The sequence below is a fragment of the Agelaius phoeniceus genome, chromosome 15, assembly GCF_051311805.1.
Source record: "Agelaius phoeniceus isolate bAgePho1 chromosome 15, bAgePho1.hap1, whole genome shotgun sequence".
Taxonomy (NCBI): domain Eukaryota; kingdom Metazoa; phylum Chordata; class Aves; order Passeriformes; family Icteridae; genus Agelaius; species Agelaius phoeniceus.
The window spans coordinates 4,688,786-4,699,953 of NC_135279.1; the positions used below are offsets into that span (position 1 = coordinate 4,688,786).

The 11,168-nt window shown below is 47.5% G+C and overlaps 2 protein-coding genes across 2 annotated transcripts in view; one reads left to right on the forward strand and one right to left on the reverse strand.

Moving 5' to 3' along the window:
* Positions 1 to 2,444, forward strand: part of ADAM19 (ADAM metallopeptidase domain 19) — a 32,379-nt gene extending 29,935 nt beyond the window's left edge. Inside the window, exon 23 of the mRNA XM_054642617.2 lies at positions 105 to 2,444. Coding sequence (XP_054498592.2) covers positions 105 to 179 — 75 coding nt within the window. The 3' untranslated portion in view covers positions 180 to 2,444. The remainder of the gene's footprint in view (positions 1 to 104) is intronic.
* Positions 2,345 to 11,168, reverse strand: NIPAL4 (NIPA like domain containing 4). Its single transcript, XM_077186599.1, has 7 exons — positions 10,934 to 11,168; positions 9,028 to 9,276; positions 7,072 to 7,128; positions 6,022 to 6,112; positions 4,688 to 4,848; positions 4,006 to 4,589; positions 2,345 to 3,579 (listed from the first exon to the last, which is right to left on the reverse strand). Exons 1-7 carry the CDS (start codon positions 11,166 to 11,168, stop codon positions 3,568 to 3,570), a joined length of 1,389 nt encoding a protein of 462 aa, XP_077042714.1. The 3' UTR covers positions 2,345 to 3,567.

The window sequence follows — 11,168 nt, forward strand, 5'->3', positions numbered from 1 at the left end:
CTGTGCAGACAGACTAACATCAGCTCCAGGAGAGGGCAAGGATGGTGCTTGTTCTCCCATCAGTTCTCACTCCTCTTCTTTCCCCCTTTTTCCATCTCACCCAGGGTGTTGGTGCCTGGAGAGCTGGAGCAGTGAACAGCTTGCACGTGGGACAGCCAGGCTCCCGTGGGCATTCCTGAGGCAGCCTGTTCCTGGCCTTCATCACCAAAACCACTCTCACACCTTCACTGCCAAGGACAGTGCCTCAGTTCCCCTCCTCCTGCCCCAGCCCTGCTCCCTCTGTGACTCACCAGGCATGCCAGGGGTGCCCCAGGTACACGCCAGGCTCAGCTGGGCCCTCTCTGCCTTTTCCACGTAGGGATGACTCGTTTGTACGGTATTTAAATATTGTTGTGCAATATCCACTGCAGGGATGGGGGGTGATGGGGGTTTCCACGTGTTTTTAATCAGTTACTTAAGTATTACCAGGGAGAACAAGCTGTGAGTGCAGGTGCTGGCCTTGATGGGCTTTCATGTGAGCCCTGTTGGCTTCCTCAGCCCCCCCAGGCAGCTGCAGCAGCATATTGGTGCTATACAGAACCCACTGCCTCTGGGGAGAGCAGCTGGTGATAACATTCTTCAGTTTATTCTCTGTTTACAGGGGGTGGCAAGTGGGGCCCCAACAGGGAGCCAACCATGGAACTACAATTTGTGGGGCCACTGTGGATTGTGGCCAGCTTTAGCAGAGGGGATTATTTTTTATTTCGTTATTTTCCCCATGTAACCCTCCTCAGCAGGAACATTGCAACCATTCTCTTGTCTTGCCTCGGTGCTGTAAATCCCAAAAGCAGCCCCAGCACGGCCCATGAGCTCCAGTCCAGGTCATTAGGACACCCTGAAGGTACGAGAGGGCAGCTCTGGCCCAGATGCAGAGCAGAAGGCCAGCAGGAGGCTCAGCAGAAGGCAGTGCTGAGGCCCCTCTGCGGCGCGCGGTACCGGCAGCAGGGGATGTGTGTAACTCAGCATGGGCTGTCTGCTCCCCAGACCACTGATAAACCTGCCTGGAAATGCCCAGGTGATGAGACAGCTGAACTATTAACACAACACATGGTGCTTTTGTAGGGCAGCTCTCTTACTCCAGGCTTTTTCTGCAGGCCATGGATGGAGAGAGCTGTCTGTGTGCACTTTAAGCAGCTGATGGTTCTGACCCTGAGGACCCTCCCTTATGAATTTAGTTTTTTCTTCTCATAATAGTTTGGCTTTTGTATGTGTTTTTTGGAATTTTTTTTTTCCTCAGGATTTTAAAATAAGACCTTCTGTTATGCCAGATTTTTTTTTTCCTTGAAATTATTTCCTAGGAGAACACAGGGAAATCTGGAGCTGCAGTTACCACAGTCCTCTTGTGTCTGATTTATATGGACAAATCCTCAAAGAGCATGACTGCTGCTCCACATGTGAGAAACTGTATTATTGGCATAAAGAAAACGAGTCTTGTTTGCTGGTTCTCTTTCCCTAAGATCTACTCATTAAAGAAATCCCAGATAAACCCCAAGAACTCATTAAATTTGTAGTTATATGTAGTAGTAGTTATAAGTATCTGTAGGATGACTTAAGTCACATTAGTTTTCACAACTTTACTACCTCTTTCTCCACAAGGAAACAGTTCACATGGTGTGTCTTGAAATTCTCACAGATTATTCCTTATCTTACCAATTTTAGACTTTTTCTTACCTTCTATGTGCCTGGAAAACAAACCAATCTAAAAACTTCCTTCTGAAATAAGGCAGGGCAAGTAAAAGACAATAGCTCTCTAATCTTTGTCTTTTTCAATAGCTGGGGTATATTACATTCAAAAATGTGTATTCAAACAACCCCCAAACTTGTTTCTTGGTATGTAATGGCAGGTTTGGCTGCTCACAGTGCAGCAGGACTGTACAAACACTGTAATTGTTGATTCAACCACAAGAACTTGATCTCATAGCTGAGCCCTCACTGAGGGCAGCAGCACTTCTGCTCCTGATCTTCAGCAAATGGCCACTAAAAATCACTAAAATTATTTTCACTGAATTTCATGTGAGCATGGGTTCAAGGTTTCAAAAAATGCCCTCGGACACACAATGCTCAGAGAACAACTGGACTTGCCCAAACTCTAATAGAAAACTTTATTGCTGGAATATCACAAAAATCTCCAAAAGGTAGTTTTTGGTAAGTCCTTTTAAATTTTCATGTGTGCAAGTTAAGTGATTGAGACCAGGGGAACTGCAGGAGGAGTTAAAGATGGTAAAACCTGATTTTTTGAAAGATAATATTACTTGGGAGAACTTATAGCAAATGCATCTCACTTTCTCCTATGTCCACATGTTAATGGTTTACAACAATGCTCTCTATGCATCTATGCAAATACTTGAAGAATGCAATTCATTGTGCCTTTTGCCTAGTTTTAATAAAAATTGTTTGTTGTCATTAACAAATACTCTTTCACTGTCTATTATTTCATTACCTCAGTTCAAATCTTCATTTTCTACATGGCATTTCTCCAGGGATGGCAGGATTGCTTTAATGAAATGCATTTCTGGAGTGAAGAAAGATGAGTCCCATTTACAGCCATTTTCTAAAATAAAATGCACCAAGCATCACACTGATTAGGATGCCAAAACCAAAGCTGGAGTGAGTGACTTGGATTATTTTCTGCCACCAAAGGAGGTCGCTGCAGTTTTACTCTGCTCCAGATGCTCTTTCTGTTGTTCTCAGCTGTCCCTCAGCCTCTTTATCCTTTAGGGCTATACTTGTAAGATGAAGTAATGAAAAAATTTCAGATCCACCTGCAACTTTTTTTTTATTTCGAAAAAACCCTTTATTTCCCTTTCCACATTCCAAAAAGATAGCACTGAAATGTTATTAAAATAGGAGATTGCATTGTCCTCTCTCCCAAAGCCCCACAATATATTTACTCAATGATGCTCACACCCAGGTATAATTTGGTGAGCATCTCAGAGGACAGCAGAACACTTTATGGGGCTCAAAGAATTTGGGGGGTTTTCCAAGCTCAAGATATTTCCTGAGAAAAAAAAAATACTTTCTATTTACAGCCACTTGGTCTTTCAGACTGAAAAAAATTGTCACAAGAAGTCTTGGAGTCAGTGGTAGAGTTTCTCTTGACATGGGGTTTACTCTGCCAGAGCTCCCCAGTCTGAGCAGGGATTGCCCTTCTTCAGCTGGGGTCTGGGTCAGTCCCAGCAACTTCACCAAGGCCTGGGCACCAGAGCTGCTCTGGCAAAAAAAAACCCAAAAAACTCAAACAAGACTCCCATGAAAATAATTAACACTGGTTCAGGGAAACTCCTGCACCTCACAAAAAACCAAAAGCTGAAAAAGATCTCTCTGTGAAAACACTTCATGGCTTGAGTCCTGCCCTGAGCCTGAGTGAGCAGCTTTTGCAAAATTCACCATGTTTTGCCCATATTCACCAATATTCTTGTCCCCTTATTTGCAGAGCAAGTGATTAAACATGGATGAGCAGAGTCTGAGTAGCACTGATCAGTCCTTGTCTCTCACCTCCTCTCCAGACGCCGGTGTCTATTTTAGAGTTCATGCAAGTGTCTAGAAAGGAAACAAAAAAAAGACAAAAAGCACTAATCAATGATCCATCAAGGCCTGGAAACAAAGACATCAATGGCCACCCGGGGGAAGGAGTGAAGGGTAAACATCAGCCCTGCCAAGAATAAGAGAGGGAAGGGGCCTCAGAGAGGAGCTTTGTTACAGCACTATCATATTTCTAGAGGATTTTTGTTTCCAGTGGCTGCATGTATTAGGGCCCAGAGAGGATTAAACACACCCCTTGCTGCCACATCATGACAGACATCCTGTCCAAAAGCCTGGAGAAAGATTTGACTTTGGAAAAGACACTGTTTGCTTTATTTTCTGCTTTTCCTTTTTGAAATTTTTCCCTGGCACCTGGAATATTGAGATCACCCACCCAACCTCCAGTCCCCTGCATGTAACCCCCTAAGTGTAGAGCATGAATACTTTGGGTTTGTCCTCTGGAGCAATGCTGGAGTTGTCCACCTCTATCAGGATGTTCCTGTCATCTCTGGTGACCGGTGCTGGCTGTTCGTTCTGAAGGACTTGGGGTAAATTCCCAAAACTGACATCCATGTCTTTGAAAGCATGGAGTAAAAACACCCCCAGAATGATGGTGAGGAAGCCACAGACTGTCCCAATGATGTCAACCACAGTCATGGTGACCCACTCCTTAAAGAGGATGATGGAAGTGGTGATGACGATGGTGGTGAACAGCACGTAGTAGATGGGGAACACCAAAGAGGTGTTGAAAATGTCCAGAGACTTGTTGAGGTAGTTGATCTGCGTGGTGATGGATGCCACCAGAGTGATGACCAGGATCCAGGTCAGTGGGTTCTGCAGCACAGGCTGGCCAGCAAAGAAGCCCTTGATGGCAATTCCCAAGCCCTTGACGGAGGACACGGAGAAGGCACCGATAACGGAGCAGATGGCGAGGTAGATGAGGATGTTGCTCTGGCCATAACGGGGGGCGAGGCAGAAGATCAGGAGGAAGCAGAGAGCCAGGAGGATTGCAGCATAAGCCAGGAAACCTGCAGGAGGGAGAGAAGAACTCAAAACCCCAGCAGTGGGCATGGGGAGAGCTTTGCAGTGCCTGGCCCCAAGAGGGAAAGCACGGCTGGCTGCGTACCCGGCTCCTTCAGCTTGGAAGTCATTTCCTCCAGAGTGGTGACCTCCTCGTCCTCTGGGGCATGTATGACCATCACAGTGCTGCCCACCAGGCTCAGCAGGCAGCCCAGCTTTCCCAGCAGGTTGAGCCGTTCTCCAAGCAAATATGAGGACAGAATGGCACTGCATGGGACAGAAACACATCAGCCAGACAGAAAAACATCATCTGGACAGAAAAACATCATCCAGACAGAAAAACATCAGCCGGTGCTCTGCACTCCTTCAAAGAAGGAGCAGCAACTCTAGGAAAGTTAAGAATGCTTCCATGTGATACAAGGACACAATTTTGGTGTAAATTAGTTGGGTTCCAGTGGGTTAATACACAATCACAGCTGAACCTGCAGGAGTGCAGGTGTGACCTGTAGATCACAGCTCTTGTGTCAGCAAGGTGCAAAAATGCTGAATGTTTTAGCACGTCCTCAGAAATATTTTTTCAGGGTTGGCAGAATTATTCAGGAGCTGCTGAGCATTATGAAGCTTTTAGTGCTCAAGAAAATTACTTCAAGGGCCAGTGCAACAGAGAAAAAACCTGAACCTAACAACAAACAAGCTATGTTAATTTTAACTAAATCATCAGAACTATTAGAAAGAGAAACTCCAAAAGTTTTGGGGCTACAGATTTATCTACAAAAATATCTAGTTGTTGCCCAAAAAAATCTGGGGCAAGACACCAGAGCAGTCCTAACTCTCAGTTTGCTTATGCATTTCACAATACAGTCTTTCTATAAACCCTTAAGTAGTTTATTGTATTTTGGTAGGAATCTCCTATTTAAAAGTAAAGAAATGAAATAGGATTTCAGCCCTTTTGGGAACAGCCAGAAATATAAAGCCCTGCAACATGAGAGGACTCTAAGAGATTATAAAATAACAGGCAGGTGAAAGGCAGTTTGAAAACAAGACTGGTATTTTTGACCCCTTTAAATTTTTAGTACTCTTGATTGCAAAAACAAAACAAAACAAAACAAACAAACATTAAAACCCCGCCAGTCCTGAGTGGTTAAAGAGCTGGAATAAGGAATGAAGTAATGCAGATCTTTGCAATAATTTAACCTTCAGTGCATGTGGTTGCTCTACACATCCAGCATTTCCAGAAGGGCAAGCTGCTTAATTCAATGGCTCCCAAGTGATCCCTCAAAAAGGACAACTGTTAAAATGTTTTTTAGAAAATACTAAGACTTTTTTTACTTTGGGCAGAATAAATCATATTAGTATCCCTTCAAGTCTATTTTTACAAGTCAAACAGGCAAACAAGAAAAAAAAAAAAGGCAAATTTCAATTTACAGACACAAAAATCACCTTATGAGCACGCTCAGAGCCCCCAGAGGTGTGACAATAGTTGCAGGAGCAAAGGCATAGGCAGCAAAGTTGGCAGCTTCCCCTCCACCCACTAAACAAACACAAGAAAAATAAATACCAGTGAGTTACAGAGCACTTTCTGCATTTCCCCTTGGGGGCTTGCAAACCAGCAAGATGCCACTTGGGTTTTATGCTGGGGGGTTCATCCTGCTGCTAAACAGGGGCAGACAGTGGGTGAAAATCTATTTCAAATTAAAAGAGGACCCCTGGAGAAGGGAACCCCTCCATGGGAAGGGCTGGGGGTGCCAGGGCTTGGCCAGGTCGGGGCTCAGGAGCCCCCAGGCCAGCCAGGCTGTGTGGGGGTAACGAGGCAGGGGTGGCTTAGGACAGCTCCACACCCTGTCCTGGGGCTGTGGTGCCCCTCTGGCTGGGCTGTCCCTGTCCCTGAGCCCTGAGGGCAGAGCCAGGTGGGGACCCCTTGAGCTGCAGCTGCCAGGGTGAGAGGCAGAAAAGAGGGCTCGGAAACGGCCTCTTCTAAAATCTCTTTCTCTCTGTGCAGCTTCGAGTCCCATTTTAGGAGATATTGTAAAGCTTTGAGTCCAATTTTAGGAGATACAAGCAGGAAATAAAGATTTTAAGGGAAAACAAGTTTTTTCAAGGAAGGAGGTGCTACTAACAACACTCCTTTGTTATCTCCCTGCGCTGCAGCAGGAAACTGCAGTGCCCTGCTCCCCCAGGCACTCAGGGGAGGCTGTTTGCCCTGTGCCTGGTACACAGGCAGACCTGCCAGCTGCCCTATTAAAACTTGGCTTTTCATGCTTTTGATCAGGTAAAACTGAGCTAGCAGGTCCTGCCAGTCCTGCAGGAGGATGGAGAGGGAGATCCTGCAGGGATCACTGCCTCTCCTCTCCCTGAGGAGCCTCTGCTGAGGATGGGGGAACTCGGCAGAAAACAGGCTTTAAGCACCATGCTCAGTTTGTTCCACACCTCATTCACAGGGACAGACCCTGGAAAAGCAGCTGCAAACCCAGGGAAACAGCTCCTACTTACTGGTTAACAAGCCAGCCCACCAGAGCCAGTCCTTTAGGTAGCCATGGCCTCCATCTCCTGGGGAAGAAAAGCACATGCAGGAGTTAAAAGCCACATTCTTCAGAGCAAGAGATGAGAATGTCCCTTTGGAGAGGGATAAATTGCAAGGGGAAGAGTGTGACAAAGAACAGGGAAGAATAGACTGGAGCTAATTGGAGCTCATCCAATTCTGGTCCTAACCCACAGGCTGTTGGACACAAGGAGTTTGAGCCTGCTGACATGGTGACCCCTGATTTTGCTGGGTCAGGGAGAGCCCATGTTTTTGATAAATCTGACCCAACTGGAGCTGTCAGTACCAGCAGGGTTTAACCTGCCTTGGAGAAAAGTGATGTGCTCACATGGCAGGGGTGACACCCTAGGACTGAGAGATTACAGGGCAAGATGGGACAAGGGGCAGTGAAGAGTTGAACAGGAAGATTTCAGGACACAGGGAAAAATCTTTTGCTAGAGTTCAGCCTCTTCTGGTTCCTCAACCACTCCATAAATGCTGAAGTTCAAATGTTATGCTCTGGTATTCCTCAGAAATTGCTGGTTTATTTGTTTTAGGGTCTTTTTGCTTGATCAGGGTTTTTCCCAAGAACTCTTTCTGTCAGCTACAATTTTCTGTCATTAATCTCTAATTCCTTTCAGAATGTTAAACATTCTAAAAAACAGGGAGGAGTTTGCTCTTGTTTTACTCACTTGGCTCTGCTGTGGGAAGAGCTCATGGAGGGAAGGAGGAGAGAGACATCTACAGTTGAAGCAGACTGATATTTCATTGTGCAAGTATAATGTCAAAAAGCAAACCCATCAGTGTTCAGCAGCTGTGTGTTCAGCCCAGTGACAGAGGATGGAGATGGACCTGAGACTGCCTGGTGGCTCAGCTGCTGTTGGCAGCTTTGCTGGCTGTCTCTGGACGGTCACTTCATCATTCCATGCCTCTGTGTCCCCATATGGGCACAAAGTACAATGGGGATGGTGATATTTATTTAATCTGAAAGATTATTTAAGAACTGTTTCCTAGGCCAGAACTGGGAAGCAGCAGTATTTTAATTACCATTGCTCTGTTTTGCAGTTATGCAAGTAGGTCAGCTGCCAGGTAGGACTTACCCTGCTGCTGGAGCATGTTTGCAATGCTGATGGGATGTGTCCAATTCCACAGTGCAATCCTGCTCTAGGCAGTGCTGCTCCACCACTGCCCATCCATATATATATGTGTGTACACATAAACACACGCCTCGCCCTGAGAGCCTGCTGCTAGAGGAAAGTTATCTGCAGGTTGTTGTGCAACAGAGCTCCAAAGGATCCCTTCTGCAACCACAGAGCTCCCACAGAGCCTGTCTGTCCTGCATTCACACTCTCTTGCAATCCAAGCACCTGGAGCTCCTCATCTCGGTGACCTGGTGCCAAAGCTGCCTGGTGCTTCACTGAGAGCAAGAGTGGGGTCAGGGCTGTGCTGCTCTGGGCTGGGGCATGGCTGTGAGCTGCAGCTTTGTGCAAAGGGACCCTTTTCAAAGAGCTTTGAGCACTCTGCTTGCTCCTGGCCTGAGCGATGGGCGCGCACTGCTCTGCTGTGGGGACACCTCTGATCGCACAGGACCCTCCCTTGCTATTTGTGGTGCCAGGCAGGAGAACACTGCTCTTAGCTGAGCTCCTCCAGTGCAGGGCTCTGTAAATTAGCTCCTTTCCAATACAGAGACTTTAAATTAACTCCTTTCAATGCCAGGCCTGTAAATTAGCTCCTCAGCTCCCACATAGCACTGCTGTCTGGCTCTCTCACACAAAGATGCATCCACAAAAGCTCCTATTTACATTGCTGATGGAAGACTGACTGTACCCAGAGGTGTCCCCTTGCCTCAGGAGCGCTGAAATTTGGACTGTGTGTGTATTCCTAGGAACAAGTGGTCCTTCCCCCTCCTGCCCCCATGAAAGCCTTACCTGCCCTGGTGCCTCCCTTCTCCACCAGCCTTAGCAGTCCCTTTTTCTTGAGGATGACGCTGCTGCCGATGAGGAAGCTGGAGAAGACAGCCAAGCCCAGGCCAATGTAGAATCCATAGTTGTTTTCCAACCGAGTTATCCAGGAGCTGTCTGAAGTCCCATTGTCCAGGATTGAGTCAGCTGGGACAGCACTGCTGATCACTTGGCACACGACCCGGTGGGAAAGGCACGAAAGGGTGATCAGAGACCCTTGGAGATAGAACAGCAAATCACTGACAAATTAATGACTATCAACAGTGTCCCTCCTCCCCTAGGCTCATCCAGGTGTCCCCCTGCACAGCCACCCATGCTGTCACCCTAACAACACCCAGAGCTCAGGACACCTCTTTACTCACACGTGGAAATAAAACAGCAGGGTGTTGTCTGACAGATTTATGGCCTGCAGTTCAAGCATCTCTTTGACAGTGAATGAGTCTACAAGGACCTCTAAAAATAATTTGAATTTCCAAATATATAAGCCAGAGTCTCTCCACCATAATTCCAATGTTATGGAGTTAAACTAGGCCTTATCAACACTTAACCTTGCTGATCCAAAGGCTTTGGTGCTTTCCAGCCAACTAATCCTCACACCTACCAGCTCATCTGCAGTTGTAACTTTGGGTTTAATGTGGAGTGATGCCAACACTGTAACTGGGCATCTGTTCCTACTCTGTGTGCTGAGCTGTGTCATATGACAACATCAGATTCATCTTGGACAATTCATTTCCTCTACTGTTCAATGGTTTTATTCTACCTATTTGCAGGTTCCCTGAGAGCTCCTAAAGCAAACCCAGTCCTGCCAGTGTGGAGGGACTGAGAGCAGGCAGTGTTCTGCTGTTAACACCAAAAGCACTGCAGCCCTGTGGCTCTGGCCAAGGTGTGTTGGTGTGTGGGGGTGGGAAATTGCTGAGTTTCTTCCTCCTCTGACACTCCTACCACACCCAGCACATCTTTCTATCGCAATCTTTACTCCAAGTGTAGTAAAGATGGTGTGACTGTGACCATGAGGAACAGAGCAGCCAGGTGGGTACAAAAGTCTCTTTGTAGTAAAAGACTTCCATTTTTTTTTTCCCCTGAACTCACATAGGAATTATAAAGCAAGTGTTTGTGTCTCTGCAGGCAGGAGTGTGGAATGGCTAAACTGCTCCCAGTAGTGTCAGGAGCCTGGGCATGGGCCCCACATTTTTTCTGAACCAGGAGCCTGGCTTAGATCTTAAGTAGCTGCAATCCCTGGCCCCAGCACACACAGCTGAGGTTTTGGATCTGAACTGGCTATAAACGTTTTTCTAAAGGAAAAAATAGCAGTGACTTCCTAGATGAGTTTCCAAGGGTTCCCTAATAATACTTTTTTTTCCTATTAGGAAAAACATTTTTGATTGTGGAAATATTTCCTGGGGAATAAGGGGGGAACTTGCCTCCTCGGCTGGGTGAAAATCTCCACAAGGTGCAAGCATAAGGCAGCGGGATGAGGTGATTACCGACTGGATTAAGTAATCCTTAAGGGAAAAAAAAACCCAACTCCTGCCTTCTCCGTGCACTCTCGAGCTGGCAGAGCGTGGTGCCGGCTGCTCGAGTTTCCCCATTCCTATACAGTCCTCAAAAAAAAAAAAAAAAAAAAAAAAAAAAAAAAAAAAAAAAAGAGAAGAAAGAGAGGAAAGAACCACCCAAAGCAGAGCAGTGAGTGACAGAGGATAGCCCCAAAGCCAGGGGATGAGGTCGAGGGTGCGGCAGGCTCGGAGCCGGAGCGGCCGCGCTGCCCCGAACCCGGACCCAGCCCCGGACCCAGCCCAGTCCTGTCCCGGCCCGGTCCCGGCGCTCCGAGCGGGGCCGAGCCGGGCCAGTCCCGCTGCCCCGGGGCTGCACCCACCGTTGCTGCAGCTGCTGTTCGTCTCCAGCGGCTCCATTGCCTTCGCTCTCCGGCCGCTCAGCGCATCCCGGGCCGAGGGCAGGGCCGGGCTCACCTGAGCCCGCCCCGCTCCTCCCCCGGCACGGCCCGGCCCGGCCCGGCCCGGCCCCTCGCTGGGCTGGGAGCGCTCGCAGTGCCCTGGGGAGCCTTGCACGGTCCCCTGGGCCAGCCCCGCATCCCCAGCTCTTGTCCCCAT